General features: G+C 36.5%; 1 protein-coding gene across 1 annotated transcript in view; it reads right to left on the reverse strand.

Moving 5' to 3' along the window:
• Positions 1-23,386, reverse strand: part of RAB3GAP2 (RAB3 GTPase activating non-catalytic protein subunit 2) — a 98,480-nt gene that overhangs the window by 22,904 nt on the left and 52,190 nt on the right. Inside the window, exons 10-21 of the mRNA NM_001309159.2 lie at positions 20,516-20,664; positions 19,600-19,679; positions 19,383-19,472; positions 17,854-17,993; positions 15,854-16,070; positions 15,140-15,283; positions 14,830-14,912; positions 14,418-14,482; positions 11,492-11,582; positions 10,272-10,399; positions 7,545-7,758; positions 7,066-7,163 (exon numbers count right to left, since the gene is read on the reverse strand). Coding sequence (NP_001296088.1) covers positions 7,066-7,163; positions 7,545-7,758; positions 10,272-10,399; positions 11,492-11,582; positions 14,418-14,482; positions 14,830-14,912; positions 15,140-15,283; positions 15,854-16,070; positions 17,854-17,993; positions 19,383-19,472; positions 19,600-19,679; positions 20,516-20,664 — 1,499 coding nt within the window. The remainder of the gene's footprint in view (positions 1-7,065; positions 7,164-7,544; positions 7,759-10,271; positions 10,400-11,491; positions 11,583-14,417; positions 14,483-14,829; positions 14,913-15,139; positions 15,284-15,853; positions 16,071-17,853; positions 17,994-19,382; positions 19,473-19,599; positions 19,680-20,515; positions 20,665-23,386) is intronic.

The raw sequence follows: 23,386 nt of genomic DNA on the forward strand, positions 1-23,386 counted from the left end.
CTCAAACAAAAGGTTGACTATCAGCTTAAATGTATTAGTATAAACAATTTGCAAAAATTCATAAGAGTAGGAAGTTGAAGAAGTGTGTGAAGGAAATTAACTTATGAGAATGAGCTATGGGCCAGGAGCTATGATAAGTGCTTGACACGCGTGTCACCTCATTTTGTCCTGACAACCTCTCGTGGCAGGGACGATGACGCAGGTTTTACAAACGATGAGAAGGAAAAATAACTAACCCAGCACCATGCAGTTAATGAGTTAGAACTGCAGTCTGAACGAGATCTGCCTGATTCTCACACATCTTCTCTTTTCGCTCTAAAAAGTAGTACATACGTATGTGCGTACATGTACATATAGCTTTATATATGTACATAACTTTTACAAATATAAAAACACAATTTTTAAAGTGAAGTCTTCTATTTCTCCCTCTTTTTAATTTTTCTTTAACCCTGCCACGTCTCTCCCCACGTCAGCCCCCTTTCTATTTCATCCCATCCAGAAACCTTTTTATTTTTTACAACCAAATTTGTCCTTTCATATTTTTCCTCATATTCATAAAACAATGAGAATGTTATCAGCAATAAATGCTAACAGTTATACAGAGCTTACTATGTCCAAATAATGGCACTTAGGGCTTTCTAAGTATAGACACAAGAGTACTATGGAGGGGGGACAGAAGGTGGGGGTCACTGTTTTACAAAAATGGGATCATGTGATCCCATGTTCATTCCACTTGTCACACAACATCCTGTGTAGCCCACAGATTTTGACTGACCACATCCATTTATCAAGGTTAGTCCCTCTCTTCGAGACTTCCTCTTAGCCTCATACAACACTGCTGCTTGTAATCACTAGGGCAGGCTGAAAAAACTGGTTACCTGAGTAGGCAACAAAGACATTCCATTATCAACAGGAAATTACTCTCGGGGTTTGTACGCACATATGCTGTGAAGCAAATCAAAAGGCAAGGAGGGGGGACAGTAGAATTTATCGTTTAGGTTCACTGTTCAAGTTGCCATTGGACTCGTTCTGATTAATTTTAGGCACAAAATGTGTGACCAGGACTTATTTTAAGAGTACACCGGGTTTCTAAACACACTAATGGGTTCAGTGTCTCTCAAAGCTTGACTCATGTCCCCACCAGCAACAAAGTTTCAAAGTGTTCATAAAGACTGGCAACCCAAAGGCTTATTTTAGACTAAATTATATTTAGATAAATTAAACACCATGCCCTGGATCTCTCTTCACACTATGAGCTCTTCTACTTTTCTCTCCAACTAACCACTCCCCCTGTGCACCACAACCTTTAGCAAATTCTGAAACAAACGAAAAGAACCTGTTCCTCTGCTTAACTCCTCTTCCCCATCTCTTCCTAGGTCAGCCCTTCTTTATCTCTCGTCCAACCAGGTAATCTTGGCTTATAACCTACAGTGTTTTTTTTTAAACAAACTTTAAAAATTCCAATCAATTAAGCTTTTGTTTGATACAGAAGGTCAAAACACATAGAATGTGAAAGACAGGATGCCATGGGAACCATCAGGGCACAATGATACAATTTTAGAATCACTTACAGGCAACAGATTTCTTTAAACTTTAGAAAAAATGGAGGTGAAAGAAGAAAAATAATCAAAGAAGAGAATACAGACATAAATTGAGCTACCGCATAGAAACATACACACATACACACACAACAGGAAAAGACAGTATATGGAAGGTAACTATTCTATAACTAGCAAATACAAAATAAGATATCCTTTCAAAACATCATAGCAAATAATGTCACACTATATTATTCAGAATGTGAACATTCATATCACCGATTCACATATTGTAAATGTGAATTATTTCACATATAAATAAATGTCACATACTGACATATTACCAGATGAAATGTGAGTAAGAGATTTTGAATAATAGAAATCTTCAGAGGAAATTTAGTTAATGCCTCTGTTCTAAGTTAAGTAGTAACTAAGATGTTAAAACCTGTACCTAAGAATGAAACAAAAAATCCTATGAGGCGTTGGTTGATGCTTCTAATACCTAACGACCTTCGCCTTTTGCCAAGTGTCCTCCTATAACACTGCCATCCTAAAAGCTCTGCTCCTTCCCTCAGTGGAAACGCTGGCGGAGGACAGGAGCAAGCCACCTGCTAGCCCTGCCTGTCTACACTTAAAAAACCCTATTTTGTCAGTCTCTAGGAGAAGCCTTATTTTCTAGTCTTTCCTGAAAACTGGGGTTCGTCTTAGGTTACAGAAGCTAAAACTTGGTAAAATTCCACTGAAGATAATTATAAAGTTTTAAGTGCTGTGAAAAACTATCAGCTGTTGTCTATGAATCATACTAATATAGCAAAAGAGTGACTAAATCAAATGAAAGTTTTACCGAAAAATTTGTGGGTATAGTACATCTAGAAATCTTTCTAAACGTGAAAACTTCTACAACCTAGATTATAAATACCAAGTTTCTTCATGAACATAATTCCAATAAAATTACCATTTAAAATTTTCAGAAAATAATCAGAAAAGAAGAGGAAGAATGAGCATGTCAAACAGATTGTCTTTATAACACTAATAACATATTTTGCTGAAAGACATCACTGTTTATTCATGATTTCTGTATCTAAAAGTCTGTTACGCTTTTAATACAATAGAAGTTTGTTTATTCTCTTTAAAAACTACTTGAAATTGAATAACTCAGGAAGACGTTATTGGTCTGTTTTGACACTTGCACTAACTGCTCTGGGAATGAGCAAGATGTAAGCAGAATGCACAGTACCCCTGCGCTTTATCTTCCCAAGGCCAGAGGGCTTAGGAAAGGCCTGAGGGTGTGGGCTCCCATTTCCTCTGATCGATGTGACCACGATGACCAAGCAGCCTTTTTAAAAAGCTTGTTTTATTATACATTCAATTTCTCACTTTAATTCTTGGGCTTTGTATTTTTTTTCAGAGAAGTTCCCCCTTCCTTTCCCATTCACGACTATTAATTACATGCTTTAAGTGAAAATGCCTTATTACTCTGCACTCACGATAGGATTTTTAAAAATTACAAGATTGCTTAAAAGCATTCAGCTGTTGATATAATACTTAAAAAATGAAACCCAGCCATAAAATCTTCCTCTGGGAAAAGCAATGGGAAAAGAGATCAATCATCTGGAATGTGTGAAACACAGTCTCCCAGATTTAGATGATTTTTAAAAAATAATTTAATTTAAAATTATAACCCATTTTATAAATTTTATAGCACAATAATATACTTATAGATCACAGCCATATGAGTTTCAAGTAGGGAAATTTCCCATAAATACATATCACTTTATTACAGTATAATGTATATATTTAGAATAAAATTCCCCAATTTTAAGTTGGGTAAACAACACCATAAACATGATGAAGTGCGTCTCCATCAAAAGCTCCCTTGTGCCTCTTTGTGGTCAGTTTCCAACCCCCACCCTCATCCCCTGGCAAATGTTCATCTCCTTTGTCACTATATTTTTGCTTATTCTAGTATTTCATGTAACTGAAATCGTCCAGCAGGTAGTCTTTTGTTTCTGGGTCTTTTCACTCAGCATAATGCTTCTGACACTCCCTTATGTTATTTTACATATCAGTAGGTCATTCCATTGTATGGATATACTGTAATTTATTTATCCATTTATCAGTTGGTGGATCTTTGAGTTATATCAAGTTTGGGCTATTATAAATAAAGCTGGGGTAAATATTCAGTCCAAGTCGATGTGAACATATATTTTCATTCCTCTTGGATAAATACGTAGGAGTGAAATTGTCGGATTTTATGGTATATCTATGTTCAACTTTATAAGAACTTTCAAACTGTTTTCCAAAGTGGTCATATTAATTTGCATCTCCATCCGCTGTGCTGAGAGTTCTGTCTGCTCCACATCCTCATCAACCTGTGGTAAGATGAGTCTTTTTTAATTTTAGTCATTTCTCTTGGGAAAGAGACCACTGTGATTTTATTTTGCATTTCCCTAAAGGCTTATGATGTTGAATATCTTTCAGGAGATTATTTGCCATTGTTTAGGTATATTTTTGGGTGATGAGTGTCTGTTCAAATCTTGATTTTTTTTTATTGTATTGTTTGTCTTAATGAGTTGTACTAATTCTTTGTATAATGTGGATACAATTTATTTATCAGATTTGAAAAAAAGTCTTGCCTTTTCAGTTTCTTAACAGAGCCTTTTAAAAAAACAGAAGTTTTGAATTTTGATGAAGCATAATTTATCAGTTATTTTTCTTTTACAGTTCATGCTTTTTGTGTCCTGAGAAATATTTGCCTAAACCAAGCTTTCTCCTATGTTTTCTCCTGTAAGTTTTGTAGTTTTAATTCTTATATTTATGTTTCACTTTGACCTAATTTTTAAATATGGCTTGAGGTAAGGTTTGAAGTTCATTTTTTTCAAGTGTTTCTTTAGAAACCCAAGATTTAAAGCAGACAACAAAATTTCATTGATATTGATTAAACACAATGTAAAATAAGAAGTATTGTGTATTCATCTTATTTAATCATCTCAACTTTGAATATTTGTCTCCTTTCTTTTTAACTTAGATTCACTGTGGCACAAAGACACGCACAGGCAAGTCCTAGGCACCCTTCTCACAGCCTCCCCTAATGTTAACATCTTACACAATATCAATATCAAAACCAAGATATCGACACTGGTAAAATCCATAGAACTCACTCAAATCTCACAGGCAATACATGCACTCATTTGGGTGTGCATGCAAATTTATCTCACGTGTAGCTTTGCATGATCATCACCATCAAGACACTCAACTAGACCATCAGTACAGGACTCCCTCGGTTACTTCTTTCTCTCATCACAGTTTGTTGGAGTTGAGTTTTTCTCACTCTTTCTAGGCTATATAGTTCTTGCCAGGCTACTCTGTAGCAATTGGAGAGTTTTGCCCATCACCTTCTACTCAACCCAAAGATCTAGGAAGAGCTTCAAGCTGTGACTAAACTTCCAATGGACTCATCAAAGTTAACCCAACCTGGACCCTGGAGTCCTCTCAGATGCCCAGTGAAGAAAAGTCCCAGGAAGATCCAGTTGCCTCGCCACCTATTTCAGAAGCATTAACAAAGAACCTTAGTAACTAGACTCTCAACCCTAGTACCAAATTCCCTCCCCTTATACCAGAATGTCTACCCAAATAGCTTGACAGAGAAAAGAAATTTTAGGGGTTATGTGATGGCATACCCTACAGGAGAAGGGAAGTAAGGACACTGTTAACTGCTCGGAAAGAAAGGATGCAAAGGATGATACAAATTATTAAATACTGCTACTCTAGCCAACTTCCTGTGCTTCAAAGAGAACCACGAAATTGAGGTTCAATCAAGAACTCAAAGATTTAGATGTAGCTGTCATTATTGCCTGTATCATCGAGATCTTTTTGAGAATACTAGCATGGAGAATAATTATCACACAGAGCTGACTGAGCCACAAACCTTATTCTTGCTAGTAATTTTAGGATCATTATGCAACAGCTTGGGAAAGCTATGCTCAGATGGACTGTACACCAGTATTTTGATAATCTGTAATACAAGTTCTATGATGTCTTCTTTTCTTGCATCTCTCTTCTACCTCGATACCAGTAATTTATAAGGAATCTATGTAGTCTGCATCTGAATGACTTCAATATACTTTAACTTCTTGATTTGACCCAAAGAAGCAGTAAGATGTCTCAAGTATTGCCTGTGTTTTAGAAGCCTGAAGTCAGTACGATGAAACCCAACATCAAGAATTTGAAGCAAAGTAACTCCTGTGGAAAGAATGTAAAGAAAACACTGGGTGGTTTGGCTAGAGCATGATCAGAGCAGGGTGCATTAACTAGATTTTCAAGTTTTCAAAAATTTGAATTCTAACAATTTTTTGTGCTCTTTCAGTTTTCAGTGGCAAACAATGTGTGTATAGAAGATCCTAATAAAATTGAGATGTATTTGAGTACCTTTAAAAAAAAGAAAAAGACTCCCTTGTGTTAATCCTTTAGAGCCACACCCATCTCCTCCTCCAACTCATCCCTACCCTTTGGCGACCACTAATCTGTTCTGCATCTCTGTAATTGTGCTATTTCACGACTGTTACAAAAATGAAATCATGCAATATGCATCTTTTTAAGATTGGCTTTTTTCCACTCAGCATATTTTCCTTGAGGTTCGTTCAAGTTGCTGAGCATGTCAATAGCTCATTTCTTTTTATTGTTGAGTGATAGTCCATGGTAAGGATGCACCACAGTTTGCTTAACCATTCACAGACTGAAGGGCATTCGTGTGGTTTTCAGTTTTTGGCTATTATGAATAAAGCTGCTTATGAACATCCACGTACATCCTATGTGTATCTTTAACTGCTTTACTTCCTGACATATATACTGCGTAGTGAAGAAGAATAAAATGCATTTTTAAAGAACTTAAACATTCAATTAAAACAATGCATTAACACACTCAATAAGTTCATAGGGGCAGAATGCCTAAATCCTGGCCAAAATATAAGATGTGAGTGGGGGTGCGAAAGAGTATGTATATATGTGTACATGTGGGGGTGGTAAAGTGGAGAACTGATGATGGTGGGGTAACTTCCCCTGCCCTTTTCAGAAAGGACTAAAATTTAGTGTAGTTTTTCCATTGGATGATTCTTTTATTTATATTTGTTACAGCACAGAGATTAAATCCTAACATATAGACAAAGTTTTGGAATGTTTGATAATTCTATATTACTTTAAGGGAACTTTGTTCTCTAAATAAGATCTTTTTTAGTTCTAATATGAACATTTTTACTGATGATCACGGTCCATTGTAAATACATGCATCCATGTCAGATTCTAAATTTATTTTAGGCCAATTATAGAATATGCTTGTTATAATTTACAGGGAATGAGAAAAATAAAATAATATTATCCAGTTAAAAATGGTGATTATAAACTTCTTGGATCATTTTTAGAAAGTTTTCATGTATGTTCTACGATATGCTTTAGCCAGTGGTAAAAAAAGGACTGACACTTCTGGATGACATTAGCAAGAAAGATAGCATCTAGCAACAAGAAACCTTACCAACAACAGCTGAGGGCTAAGTCCAGCCGACTCCAAAGTGTGACACATGTCCTCAGTGGAGCTTTCTCCATGCAAACACTTCCAAAAAAAGAAACTCCCTAGTGACACAAAAACAGAACGCATTAACCAACGACTGCTTACCATTTGGACTAACGATCTTGCTGAGTTGCAATCTAGATCCCCAGAGTTGCAAAACAACAGGAGAGAAGGGAAAGCAATGGTTCAGTTTGCTCGATTTATGAAAGCAGAAGGCAAATCATCACATGTCTAACACTGTTTCTTAAGCACACTTATTAACACAACTTTCATGACATAGAAGCTATACATCCAGAGTATCTACTGTTGACTGGAAAATATACCTTAAATTCCTTGGTTAATTTAATTTCAAAACAAACTGAATCTTTGAGATGCTGGGATCCCCTTCCAGGCCTTCATCTAGAAGAGCGAGGATTCAAAGAGCAGTTTCTTATTCTCCCTACCTAAAGCCACATATTCCTCTTCGCTTATCTTCTTTATGTTGATCACATCTTTCTCATATTCTAAATATTCCAGGAATGTTTTTACAGGCAGCACACCATCCTTGTCAACAGAAAATCGGACAGTAGTCTTGGTGTTCTCTTGTTTATATTTCTCTAATAATGCCTGGAGCTGAAGGAGTTCTTTTTCATCAAGCCTTAGTAACACAGCCAAGTCCTTAAAAATAGAAAAAAAAAGTCCTCAATCAACCACGTTTCTTTCCACGAATCTGCCATATGTGTCAACCCCATCATCTGAATGAAACGCAAGACCATGAGCAAAAGATAACTTTTTAATGACTGTGGTAGCTACAATGCACTCTGTTTATAACTTTACTCTCAAGTTCATGACTGGGAGGTTATTTAAATAAGCTCATCTTGAAACATTACATATTGCTAAAAGTATCATTTTTAGAAAGTTTCTTGAAATGTTTGAATTTTAAAGATATTGTGTAATCAGAAAAAAAATTAAAAGGTTGTCAACTTCAACTCTTGTGATTCTGAGGAAACTAAAGAGCTATTCAATAAGAAATTGAACACATTTATTAAGCAACATAAACGCTATCAAATAAAAACACTGGAGAACAATCTCACTGTGTCTACACGCAGATCCTCTGTGTGGCTCTTGGGATTCAGAGATTGAGAAGTCACAGATACAAGCTGCCAGCCTTTCAAACTATTTTTACATGCCATATGTGCAGAAACATCTCTTGATAGTACTATTATTTTTCTAAATTAGGGGCAAGTTTACACACACGCACGAGCACGTAACAGATCATAAATTTGTATAGCAAGCAAAACTTTCTCCCCCTGTGCTACATAATTAAAGCTGCATTCTTAAACCAGAGCAGCTTTATTTATTTATTTAAGGCTGCTGTTTTTTAAAACAAGAAGTAAACTGCAAAATGCTACTGAGTACATACCAGCAGTTAAATGCTATACTGAAGTCATAAGGGGAACTCATGAACTATGTCCACAGACAGCAAAAATGCATTGATTCAGGTCTGCGTTTTAGTTTCATATGTACAAAATTAGCCATTCAGCCTAGAAGCTGACTGCATGCTTTCTGAAGGATCTAAACAAGTCTACAGCAAAATACGGCTTTAATTCTTAAAAAGTGCTTTAAAAATTAAAAAATAAAAAAGAACAATCTGCCAACTGATTTTTAAAATTCTATAATTCTTTTATCTTTGCACACTATATGGGGCTATCAAGTGGAAAGGAACTGTGTGTGGGATTATTAATGATGTATATTTACCTGTCTTTAGCAGGGAGCAAGTTTCGATCTTATGAAAAAATTAGGCATTGAAAAATCTATGAAATGCCAAGGGAATCATGTAAACATAGCTTAATCAACTTGAACTTTCTTATTACTTGAATGATCTTACACTATTGCTGAAGTAGACAGAAAAACAGGGCCCTGAAAAAATGGCCTTGTCATTTATAAAGGCAATCACAGAATATTATTATGAATAGATTATTAAAATGCTTTATAAATTCCACCTATAATCCCAAAGATAAAAAAGATGTTAGAATGTGCAAGCTGTTTCCATTAGAGAGAGAAAAATTCTCCCATTTTTCTGTTTAAAAATTTTTATTCATGTATGTATATTTAAAATAAAAGGCTTCCACTTTAAACCTCAATTAACTTTCAGATATACCAGATAATTTTTTTAAAGCATTACTAGTGACTTGACAAATCACTAAAATCATCTTAGTAATAATTTTCCTTTAGGTAAGTAGAAGACATGAGGCCGTGAAGCCAGGTGACCTGGCCACGGTCACACAGTGATCTGAGGAGAAGAGAGGACAGTATTTCTCCCCATTCTCTATTAAGGAAGCTTCATTTCTCTGCCTGGAAAGTAAGAATTTTGTATACACTCTTCAGAAAGGAGCAATGCTGCACTGTAAGAAAGCTCACAAGGTGCTGTCACTCGTTCATGTTTTGTGGAATACAAACATAGAACATGTTTTGTGGAACACAAACGTAGAACTGTGTAGTCATGCATCACTTAACGACGGGGATATGTTCTGAGAAAGGCGTCATTAGGTGATTTTGTCGTTGTGCGAACATAGTAGAGTGCTCTTACACAAACCTAGATAGTACAGCCTACCGTACACCTAGGCTGTATGGTACTAATCTTATGGGACCTCTGCCGTATATGTGGTCCGTCGTTGACTAAAACAGCACTATGTGGCACACAACTGTAATTAGCTTAAACACTCTGATGTAAGATAGAATATCTTTTAAATGTATTTCATTATGTAGTACACAACAGAGCAAGCTGTATGAGTTTGCTAACAATGACAACATAGAAAAACTGGTCTCTTCTGTTTGGCAGAATCATTTTTTTTTCTTTAAAAGAAATTAAAGTTTTGCTACTTCAGTGAACAGAATATATTTTAATTGTCAAATCTGGTCTAGAAATTGTACTGTAAGAACCTCAAAAGACAAATTGAGAAAAACCAAATTCTTCTAGGGTAGCAAAAATGGATTAACAATACAATTCAATATTCTAGCATAAATATAAATTTAGCAGTAAGGCACAGAGTCAGCAGGGGGTCTTGAAAAGAAAACATACTTTTACATTTTATAAAAATTCTTAATTTTCTTACTACTTTACTACCAATTAAAAAAGTTAAAAATAATCAAAGAGATTATTTTGTATAATAAGTAATGGGATTACTCACCTTATCAGAGAATGGCGTGTCTGAATGAAAATCAAGGGAATTTAATTGACTGACAGACTCATAAAGATGAAGTAATTTCAGTTTATTGGCACAAAACTGCAGCAATCCTTCATCAACAGACTCAAGCTCTAAAAGGGAGGAAAAAAACACATTAAAGAGATATATTTAACAGACTCATAAAAAGGCTTTTCTTTCATTAAATCTCAATACTATTATATAATTCCCTGATGTTCTATTTTATTAAATATTTGGATGCTTAAGCTACAACAGATTAATAAGGAAAAGACAATTTTTCCATCATGGCAAAATGTCTAAATTTTTAAGTAAGATGGTCTAATGGTAAGGGAAAAAAAAAAAAAGAAAAAGAAAGAAAAAAGAACTCCTTAGTGAAATACTCAAATTTAAAGAAAGGATCTGGAAACAGCTTTGAAAATGTTCTCCCTCTTCCCATAACCCACATGCTGCCTGTTATGCTCCCACGCTGAGGACAGACAGACAGAAAGCTGCCTGGCTCTTCCTGCTCTTGTGGTCGACAAAGATACCATAATCCTACCAGAAACTGTGGACTGTGACAGATGTAGCCTCGAGAAAGCCTGGCAAAGGGACCAAAAATAGAATCCCACTTAATGTGCTCCATCAATCAGGTTTTTTTCAAGATTAATGCTGGAAAAATACTCACTTTCTATACCATACATTTTTGTATGATAATTTAAATACTTATATCTAATAAAAAACCAAATATTTATTCTTTAAAAAGGCAGACATTGAAAATCCCCAAGAACTTTTACTCAGGATACAGTAAACTCAAATATTATGTAAGCTGTTACGGCCATAATAAAACTTAGCATACTAAATACTTGAAATTTTTAGGAATCTCACTAATAGGTAGAACTTGAAACTAGTGATGATTTCATGGATTCTCAACAATAGTGTTTGGTTTATTCCCAGCATAGTGCAAGATTTTTTTTTTTTTTTTTTTTGGTGAGGAAGAATAGCCCTGAGCTAACATCTGTTGCCAATCTTCCTCTTTTTGCTTGAGGAAGATTGTCCCTGAGCTAACACCTGTGCTAATCTTCCTCTATTTTGTATGTGGGATGCCATCACAGCACGGCTTGATGAGTGGTGTGTAGGTCCACACTCAGGATCTGAACCCAAGAACCCTGGGGTGCTGAAGTGGAGCAGGAGAACTTAACCACTAAGCCACTTGGCCAGCTCCTTACCTTGACTTTTTAAAGTGTCCATTAAAGTCTGAGTGATGTTTCTAAGGCAGGAAAATGGTAAACGTTCACTTGCCAAAATGCTTTCCAAAGCCTAGAGGAAAGATATTGAGCAATTCTAATTAGAAGGCAATGATTTTTTAAAAAATTTTATATTTATGCCTATACTTTCACTACCCCAAGTTTCAAAGGGAAACTCCACTTTTAACATGTTTGACTATACAGACCTAAGAATTAAAGTTGTATCATATGTAATATGTAATCAATTTCATGCCATGCTAAACATGGTATAAGGACACAAAGTCCAGACTGAGAATGAAACAACTAGAAGGTACCTGATGTTTAACAGAATGGTCAAGACAAAATAGAAACAGAGATAAAGCTATTCACCAATAAGAAGAGGCTGATAAATCTATACTGCTTAAGTACAAATGACAAGCAGGGGCTATTACTGTCACGTCCATAATAAAAACTGACAACAACTTAACTACTGCTTAATTACTGCATATGAGTGTGGCTGGCTGATCTATAGGCCACGCTAGATATATATACTCCCTACTTCACCCCACCTACCCCTTCCTGGCCCCCAGTAGGTATTTAAGAGCCCTCATCACCAATTCCAAAATATTTCTTTATGCCTAAAGAAGTAACCATCAGAATCACGAATAAGTTAGACACAGCAGCTAAAGTGCATACTTATTCTGTCATATTAGCACTTTACACTATTTATTTTATTTTTTTGTTGAGGAAGATTTGCCCTAAGCTAACATCTGTGCCGGTCTTTCTCTATTTTGCATGTAGGTCGCCACCAAGCATGGCCGCTGACTAGTGGTGTAGGTCTGCGCCCAGGAACCGAACCTGGGCTGCACTGAACTTAACCACTAGGCCACGGTGCCAGCCAACCTACATTAATTTTTATTGATGAGCTTAGTTTAAAAGGTAGGCTGAGAATGTGGCATAAGACAAATATCAGATCATGACACAACCTCTGTGTGTCTGTGGGGGAGATGGACTTGGATGGTGGCTCAAGAGCTTGGTCAAACCTATGATGAGGCAACCACATGGAGGATATAAAGACAGAGACGGAAAGAGGCAAATACCCAGGAAGAAGTAATCTGCCTCTGTTCTGTCTACTACGACACAAGCTGCCAGCTGGCTTACTTTCCCATTATTCAGTCTTCCAAAGCCTGAATTGGTTTCTTTTCTCCCTTTAGTGTCGTAAAACAATATACAACTTTCACTATTAGCTTTCCAGTATTTTTATAAAATTCATAGCTTTGTACATAATTCAGTAGTATAATAAAAAAAATCAAGAAGACAGTGTGCACTATGCTAAAGTTTCCAATTTTGTTGCTCTGTGACATAAGATAAGAAGAAAGATGGTATCAGAATGAGAAGACTTGTTTGGGTTACAACCCTCCTTTTCTGCGACAGATTCCCTAAGCTGCCTCTCTAGCTGCCCACCTTGAAATCAGAGGGTCATCTTTCATAACTGAGACTTTACCCTGAGGAAAATGAGAGCCAATTAGCACTGTCAGGGGAATGGAAAACCCCATTAAAAACCACAGGGACTCGCCTGTTCTACAACAAAACAATCAAAAGTGTTTTTAAAAATTGACTGCAACAGTAAAGTAAAAGGGGTGAAAAGAAATCAGTGTTCACTGACTTCTCCCATGTATCTGACATTATTTGAGATGCTGTGGATTATGAAAATGATGTATTTTCATACATCATTTGAAGGAGCTTAAAAGAGGTAAATAGGAAAAAGTTGAGGAGCTATGACCAATATACATGAAATAGTTAGAAAACAAGGAGTCCTTGGCTATCTGACTCTGATTAAAACTAGAGCAGGAGTTCAGAGGTGTCCAGGGGATTTGAGTGTCACGTAAGAAGGCGCAGAGTTAGAACTTGAGCAGCATTATGAGGAGTTTGGACCAGAGAAGTGGGAGTAAAAGAAATCACAATGAGTTATCATATTATAACTGCAAGCCTGGCAAAGGGCAAGTCTGACAAAACCATGAGATGTTGAGGCTACGGGGCAACAAAGCGTCTTATATGCTACAAGAGGGAACAGAAATTAGTATGAGTATTTTGAGAAGCAATGTATCATCAACTAGTGCAGCTGAAGAAGCTCATACCCTACAATCCCACTCTTAGGTATAAACTCGAGAGAAACTCTTGCATATGTGCACCAGGGCACATGCACAAGGATAATCATAGTATTGGTGTTTGTAAGAGCAAAAACACTGGAAACAACCTAGATGTCCACTGACAGGAGAGTGAATGAATAAATGATAGTCACCAAGTGGGATTCACACAGGACAGTGCATGAATCAACGTTAGCTCCGTGTATGAACACAGAGGACTCAGAGAAACATAATGCTGAAGAACAGAGTAAGTCACACAAGAAGACATGGAGCATGACTCCATTTACATAAAGCTTTAAAAGGCAGAAAATGCATCACTATGTTTTAAAAGAGTCATGAAGAAATGATATAACCATAAAGAAAAGCAAAAGAGAGAGAAACAAAATTCTGAACACTGGTCACCTTAGGGATGGGAGAAGAGGCTGGGATGGAGGAGAGACATGCCAGGCTCTTCAGAGTTCCTGTAACACTCTGTTTCCTAAGGTGGGTGGTCACACACATGTGGTTGCTTTACTATTATTTAATCTGAATATGTGTTATGTGTAGATTTGAGTGTGTGTGTGAATAAAACACATGCACTTGCGTGTACCGTAATATTAATTTGAAAGAAAGAGACAAAAGGAACTTCTACATGGGAATATAAAAAAGGATGAACATGAATAAAAACATGAAAAGAAGACTTTAGCCTGTCATGTTTAGAGGGAAATAGGGAAAAAAGGTTTTCTTAAGAGGGATATGGGAAAGCTACTCAGCAGGATGGTTCATATATTATAAATGCTTACCTGTTTTTTGGTTGCAGGGTACTTAATATCAAGAATTAATTCCTTTATTTCAGTTTCAATCAAATCTAGAAAGAGAAAATTAACCAAAGTAAATTTTTCACTTCTATTACACGTAAACTTTATTCTGGAAGAAAAATGCACATATTTGTACCATCAGTTTACAGGATTTCTAGGTTCTCTCAGGAATTACTGTTTCACTGTTACAAATTTTAACCCTCCCTAGATGGCACACTTCATCCTTACAAAGCAATTCCAGTAAAAAGTACAGGTGATTACTGGTACCTCACCTCACTCCAAAAAGGAGATGCAATAGCTCACAAACACACTGGAGTGTTTTGATTGCTCCATTTAGAATATTCTATTAAAAACGACATAACAGTATGCTTTCTTCTTTCTGTTAAACGGTACATACCGAGGCTGGGAGATTTTGTTTTCAGTAAGGCTCCTAGTTTCTTAACTAAGTGCATGTCCTTGGCTCGTTCACTCTTCTTATCACTAAAACAATAAATACAACAAATTCTTACAGAATGTGAAACTGTTTTCCTTCTAATTTTCACATGCTCCAAATTTCTTTTTCCTTCATATTCTTCCTATTTAACTTTAAAGGTATCAGTCTAATGAGAAAAGAAAACAAAACAATAACCGCAAAACAAATCGCAAAATAAGGGAGTAGGCAACGTCAGCAAAGGGACATTAATAAGCGGACACTCCGTTAACCTTACCTCAATGCTAAATGGAAAGGGACATTGACTGTTTTCACACCTCCAGACACTGGATCAACAAGACAGATCTGGTAAGTCTGTGGCTGCCAACTCTGACTGGTAACATTATTTAAGCCCATTATTTTATAGCCAGGATACAGAAGCCTGAGAAAATCACATACCAACATGGTAAAAAATACTAGAGAAAGAAGAAATTCCCAAAGGTGCTTTTATTATAGCTAAGGACCCCTACATTATCATCAATTCAGGAGCATTAATATGGCAAATAAATACTGATACCAAAAATATAAGTAAAGTAGAACTTGACTGGCTGAGTTCTATCTTGTTAAAATGTGCTGGAAAATTAAAGGAACACAATCAGGCCTCTGCTGCAATGGCAAACAAGGCGTTCACCCCTCTTAACATCATCACCAGGGGAATCTGAAGGAATCTTTCCTTCAGAGCCTCCACGGCGTAAGCAAGGGATGGGGAGAAACGGCGGCACCAAAGCTGACTTTAATTCAGCAGCATATCATGCCTGATTTTCAATAAGATTCCTTCATTATTAAATACTTAATCCTTAATTACATACCAAGCGCTTGCAGGAAAAACCACAATAAAGAACATTTCAATTCTCAAACAACCTGCAATCTAATAAGTAGCTTTAATAAAAGCTTCCCTTCAATAAAAGCATTCCTGTTTGTAACCAGGAGAACGCCAGGGGCTGCAGCTCACCTGCAGTGCTTTCCCACGTTGAAGGCGCCTACTCTAGGCCCCTGCTGTGTGCTCCACACTTCTAAGATTCCCCTTCTTGGCGCATAGATCACGAGGAACTGAGCTACTCGACTTGGACCCTGAGTGTTCCCAAAGGGGGAAAAATCTACTTTCTCTGGTACTCTTTCGTGGAGGTCCTCTACAATCTGGATCCAACCAGTCTGTGCATCCCGATACCCTTGGAGACAGAGGAAAAGCAAAGTTAATTAGTTTATTTATCTAAGTTCAATATCGGCCTTCTGAAGCACTCTGGGATATTTTTCTTGGGGGGGGCTAGTTAAGAAAAGCTATAACACTATGTTATCTTTTTATTATGAAATATCTTAATCATAAAATAGTAATAATTATAATAAACACTGAGTTAATCACCAAGTCTTATTACATCTTAATATTTTGCTATAATTGCTTCCAATCACTTTTTTTCTTTAAAAACACGTATCACTGAAACCTCATGAGTACCTTTCCCTGATCCCATTCCCTTTCCTCCCTCTCTTCAAAAAATTCTGGGGTTTTTATCAGGTTTGGATTTAAAACAAAAGTCCAGTTAAAATATAAGAAAAAGATCAAAGTGATTTCCTGCTATTCCAGTCCCCAGGTGGTACGCAGAGAGAGGGAAAACATGGGCCGTAGAGGGATGGGAGGAAGCTCCCGCAAGTGAGAAGAAAGACACAGCTGACGCTGTCTTCCATTTAGGGTGGTCCTTCTCACAGGTAATTGATCCCTCTCTCCCTCTCTCCTCGGTATGGGGAGGACACTGACTGCACCAGCCCCAGAATGACAGACAACAATGCCAGCAATAAGATCACCATCCTGGATCTGGACCAGCTGGCACACCTATGTCTTCCATATTCTGGAAAAGTCTTGCTGAGAAGATACCCTTGAGGTTATTTCAGAAGACAAACACCAAGGAGAAATGATGTACCTGCAGCACGGAAACTTATTTCTACAGACACAAACACGTGGCAGGCAAACACTGCAGGAATTCTTTGGCAAGAAGGTGACAATGGACTCAGTCTGGTCCAGAGTAACTTAATGTCCTTGAATCCATTACTCCTCACATTGTTAAGTACAGACCACATGGCACCAGAACTGCAGTTTCCAAACAGGGGTCTGTGCTGACACGTTACTATTCTGGATGATTCCAAACAATGTATTCTCCACTTCTTCCTTAGTCAAGGAGATTTTATTTTGTTCTGGTTGACAATGTGCCTAAATATTTTCAAGTCTCCCTTATAGTTAGGTATGACCACGTGACTAAGTCCTGGACAATGTATTTAGAAAAAGGTTGGAAGGACTTCAGGAAGTATCTTCAAAATGGACTGACTTAGCTGACAGTTCTTCCTTTCCCCTTGTTTCTTCCTGGAATGCAGACAGGAGGGCTAGAGCTCCAGCAGCCATCTGTACCATGAGATAACTTTGAGCGGGGAAGCTACACAGATGGAGACTGGGTTCCTGAGGATATCATATCAATCCTTTACTGGGGTCTGTTATTAGCAGCTAAATGCAACTCCTAACTGGCATAGTTACCAAGAAGCTAAGTGAACTGACCCAAGCATATGGATATGGAAGTCAAGTCAGCAAAGATGGATTTTGCTAGGTTTTGCTTACTTAAATCCGAAAGACTTGGCATTATAGATTTGAGGAGAACATTTCACTCAAGTACAGCCTTGAAAAGTGGAATGAATGTAGCAGGGGCAAGAAACTGAATTCAGGAATTGACAGTGAGAATGGAAAGAGGTTAAAAGTCCCTAAAAGTTGATCAGACTTAAAGGATACATCAACTGGACAACTAGATCAAGTGTTGCTGATCTGAGTTCATGTCCAAAACCGAAAACAAAGCATAAACATAAAGGAGTAAGTAAACAGTTTTATCAACCAGAAGCTAAAGGACGATCATGTTGCTCAACAACTGGGATAAAAGGAAAATCCACTTTCTTTCTGGATGTTTTGTAAGGAAATACCTTTCCACATGCGTATTGCAATTCCTCTAGCTACATCCAATAGAATAACTCTGCCAAAATCATCTGTCACTGCTGCCAGTGTGTTACATGGAGACAGACATATACTTTCACCATGGCGTCTAGAATCTGGAAGTCCAAACCTGATATTTAAAAGAAAATAAAAAGCTCAAATCACATTCCAATCTAGAAATATATAACAGAATAATAAAATGCACAAATAAAATAGGCCAAATTTGTTTTTATATGAACTTTGCATGGACTAATAGTTAACTTATTAACTAATCATAGCTGATATTTTGTATTATAAAATACATAAAGAAGTTTCTTCTACTATAAAATGAAAACACATGTTTTATTTCACAGATTTTCTATATAGAAGTCCACAACCTTATATTTTTAGAGAACATCAAGTATAACTATCTTTCCTTGACTGAGTGGTAGTCATGTCATAGGAAACAACATCTTCACAACCAACAAAATTTTAGAATGCTTTGCCTCCTACACAGGCATCTTTCATCTATTTTAAGTTCTTATTCCTAATCTGTTCTCTTTTTTGCTAGATTTCATATCTTGCTGACACCAATGTATCTGCCTGAAGCAAGAACTTTCCTTCTAAATAGTTCTCTCTAAACTGCTCTTAGTCTATAACCAATCTTATTAGAACTGTGAGTAAAATAAAAGTACAGAGGTACTGAGCAAGGACCCAGAGAGCTCACTTTCAGAAAAGTCCCTGAGACCAAGTGCGCAAACTTTCTTACATCTATTTGGATGCACAGGCCATTTGGCTTGTTTCTTGATTCTTGCATGAATTTAGAAGATGTGATGTGTTATAACATAACATTTTAAAATAAGATGAAAAAACCTTAGAAGATAAATCTCAAGAAATTTTAATAACAGATAATTAGTTATATTTCTTTAGTTGAAGACTATCTAAAAAAGGGAGGAAGTTTTTATTTTCCTTCATGGTAGAACTTTATATTGGGTAATAAAAAATGATTTAAAAAATAAAATCAAGTAAAAACCATGCCTTTCCCCCTCTAAAACCTGATGAATACACTAGATATCCTGCAGCCCTGCTGAAGTAAGCAAGGAGCACAAACCAGCATTCTAAAAAGTGCCTGAATGCACGTGACACCCGTTTTTGTTTTTTTAAGAGAAATCACTAGGTACTTTTGAAGTTTATACAGCTTACTGACAAACTAAACCTTTTAAAGTAAGAAATTCAACAGCTCTCACAAAACTAATTTTCCTGTACTTAAGCTAAGTTCATAGGTGTTTGTAAAAAAGCAGACTCCACAGATAGCAACTGAGACCTATTACATCACAGGAAAGAGCTGTGAACAAAATGGGCAAGAACCACTGTCCTCATGGAGTTTGCCTTCTGGTGGAAAAAATATCCCACATGAATGACTTTCAGAAGCTCCAAAGACTCATGAGATCAACAAATCCGTTAAGCACACTGAAGGACCATAAACTGCACAGTATACTTCTAAAAATATGAAAATTCAAGAAGAGCACGATGGACTTGCCTTACAGCTAATGGGGTGGCTGGTTCCACCTTGGGCTTTTGCTTTTGGACAGCTTCTTCTTCGTGCTTACTTTTCCAACCAAGCCAACCACTGAAAAGAAAGCAAGCTTAGAATAAAAACAGGGCTTCCAGCGTTTCAAAGTGCAGACTCTCAAAATATATTAAAACCAAGCTAGATACAAATTAGATAATTTTCAATGTAATTGTTATGTAATTACCTGGCAGCATTAAATAGAGCTGAAGTGAGTTTACTGGCAACTGCTAGTGCAACATGAGATAACAATGGCTGTGTGCTGCCCTGAAAAACAGAACATTTGAAAGCAAACAGCTACCACAGAAAGAAAATATACTTTCTAAATAATGCTTACTTTAAAAAGTTTTGAAAAGTTGTAAAGGCTGGACTAGCAACAATATTCAGCATCTTTGGGAGGGTACCATAAAAACTTTATTTTAGGAGATAGCAGTATAATCAAAAGTTTTAACTCTATACTTTAAAAGTAAAATCATTAGTAGTCTATTTCATCTTTTAGGATTTCCCTCTTTAAATCGTAATTTAATTAAAAAAATTAAACTAGGACATTAAGATGGCATTATTCTAGCAGAAGTATGGATTTCATCTACACACATCTTTTCTCTTTTTGTTAAATATATATTTTTATTAAAGTAAAAAGATAGTTTAGACAGTTCTGAGAAGTGTGCTTTTTAAACAAGAAATAAGAGCTGTCAGATCCAACACCTAACTTTCTCATATTTTAGTAAGCAATTACACCAACTAAGCTGGCAGCTTTTTCTGTCTTTACAATTCTTCATTTACTCAAATCCTTGGTGGGGTGACATCATTAACAGCCCCAAGTTTCTAACTATTGTACCAGTATTTAAAGACCACTCAACTGTCCAAGAACTCAGGGCATCAGAATCAAAGAAGTTTGTTTGTTTGATATTGATTTTAGCACCTTTTCAGTTAATCTAAAGAATTTAGAAGAAAGTGAGTTGGGACTAATTTTAGCTTAAATTGAAACGTAGAAATGTAAACTGCTTAATCTTTCTAAGGCTAAGTTACCATATCCAATTTGCAGACAAGTTGAAAAATCAAGTAAGGATGGCCTTACTTAGGATCAGTGACAAAATGCTTACCTCTAAAGCATAGAAGAAGCCAGTAAATGGACTGGACCCTACAGTGATATACTGAGACATGGCGGGTGGACTGTTTTTAATTGCTGCATTAAATCCACCTATATTGGAGGCAGTCTTCATTTGATCAAAAGGGGACAGAGTCATAATACCTAATGATAACACAACAACAACACGTGATTTGAACACAGTGAAATGACATTGTCATTGTAGGTCATTAAATTTTTACTTCATTCTAAGATGCTAACTGCTTAGTTTTATTTAACAGACAAAAGTCAGTTTTAAAAGCTACAAAATCGATGTCATAAAATATTCATAAGATATCAGAATTGCCATCTATCATTTCCTCTAAGCTATTAAAAAACAAAATTTAAATATCAATTTTTTAAACAGACACAAAATTCAATGGTACAAGAAGTGTATAGTCCACCTATACTCCAGGTATCAGTTCACACCTTAGAGGCAACAATTGATACAGTTTCTTATGCTGCTTTCCAGAGACGTTGTACATATATAAATGACAGCACATCAAATAAAGTGACGTGTGCCTTGGTTTTTTTCTTTAATAAAATACCAAGGAGACATGTCTCATTCTCCTCAGTCACTCAGAGCATCCCACTGTGTGGCCATCCTATAATTGATTTGACCTACTGATGTTCACTTAGGTTGTTTCCCATCTTTTGCCACTACAAATAATGTTGCAGTATATATCCTTGACATGTCTTTGCAAATCCATAGAGGTCTACCTGTTTGGTAAATTTTTATTAACAGAAGTGCAGGCTCAAAGATGATCTATATTTTAAAAAAAATTTAAGTATTATTCCACTGCATTCCATAGAGGTAGTGTTAATTTACACTCCTGCCAAGAAGGTGACACAGCATCTGTGCTCCCATACCCTTCCCAACACAGTGAAAACAAACACTTTCAAATATTTACTTCATAGTCCAGAAATCCCCACCCATTTATAATGAGAGCTACTTTTCATCTCCCCAAGGCTCTGGGAGCACAAGCAGACAGACTGAATGCCGACATCCACACGCCTATGTGGAACAGCCGAGGAAAAACCAGTGTTATCTAAATTCACCTGAGTGGCAGGGAGAGAAAGACAGGGAGGATGTAGGAAGTAAAGATCTGCTGCTAGATTCCAACACACGTGGATTCAGGCAGTGCCTTCAAACCCGGGTACTCACACGGTCCATGAAGACACCTGGCTGAGAGGTTCTGAACTCAAATATACTATACGATGGAACACCATTTATCCTAGTTTTCATTTATAGGTACTGCCTCTACTTTGCCTGCAAACAGTCAAAAAATGTACTCCTCCTGAAGAAAAGTTCTGGGAAAGGAAATAATTTTAGGAGTTCATAAGCAAACCATTTACTGGATTTAGGGATAAAAGGGATCAAATAATCTTGTAAAAGTTGGATGACTCTGAAAGATGAGAATGCTCGTCTCACATTCATGAATGAATACATGATTCAACATATAAAATGTTTTCACTACATGATAAAATTAGCATAAGTCTTGCCTGACTCTACCAGAACAAAATCAAAAGGGTGAACTGTGTGGCATATAAATTGAAATTTAAGTTTTAACATAACTTCTCTTCATACTCCTATACACTATAGGTGGGAGTATATGTTGCTACAAGCTATCTAGAGGACAATTTTGTAATACGTATCCAAAATTTTAAGTGAATTTATTCCAAAGAGATGGCTGATCCATTCTTTCCATCTTACCACTAGTGATCTTTTTCTTTCCACATTTGTCTACTTTCAATGCTATACCTTAGATACTGTCATCATCAATTATATATTCTTTGAAACCTTGATATCAAGCATATCACCTTTTGACCACCACCTCTTAGTTTTCCATCTTAATTATTCTAGTAACTTCCTGTAATAATTCCACAATTTCATTAAGAGTTTCAATTCATTAATCCTGCTATTTATCAAGCAATTCTTGTGATCACTTCCCTTGTTCTTAGATTCATGTTCCACCATAATCAAAACCCACCACTCCCCTGTCCCTTTCTCCCTCTACACACTTAGCTGGCTAAATCTCAACCTTTGTTGACCTAAACTGTCTGCATTCTCTGCTGTTTGCAGCAAAACAGCTGATCATTGCCAGAGAAAAACAACACATCTGGGTTTCAAAGGAAGGACCACAAACAAATGGGTATAAAAGACCAGCCCCAAATCCTACTATACTCCTTGACCCCTTCCCATGTCCCCAGTCTCTTGAAATCTCTTTGTTGAAGAAACCAGGCTGTTTGACACTGATTTCCCAAAGTCTAGGTTTTGCTGACTGCATTCCTGTACATTATTCAACATTCTGTCCTGTTCTCTATACTGCAGCAAATTGGTGGACTCTACAGGACTGTCGTCTTTTGAATACCCAATTTTAGCATTATTTTTCATTGACTTAAAGTAAATGAAGATACAGCTTATTTACAGGTCTTCCTCTTCTCCCCATAACCTTCTAATAAACCCATATCTCAACTTTTTTACGAAATTCACATTCACTGTTTTCATTATTAAGAATGCTGTAAACATTACGCACTGCTGCGACAGGCTGCCTACTGTAACTACATTTTCTTAGATGTGAATTTTTTTTTCCTGCAGTTATCGTTACCTTGTCATTTAGGGTTTTCCCTGAATGTCTGAGGCCTTCCCACACTTTGAAACATCTTAAATTTCCTCTTAATATAAATTTCCATAAAGTCAAACTCATTGGATAATTTTCTAGGTCTAATATAGTGGTTAAAGAAAGCCTCTGACAAAATGATACTTGTACAGAGACCTGAATGGAGTGAGGGAGAGAGCCACGTGGCTAGCTGGGTAAAATTTTCCAGGCAGAAGGAGCAGCAATTA

Source organism: Equus caballus, chromosome 30 (assembly GCF_041296265.1).
Source record: "Equus caballus isolate H_3958 breed thoroughbred chromosome 30, TB-T2T, whole genome shotgun sequence".
Lineage (NCBI taxonomy): Eukaryota > Metazoa > Chordata > Mammalia > Perissodactyla > Equidae > Equus > Equus caballus.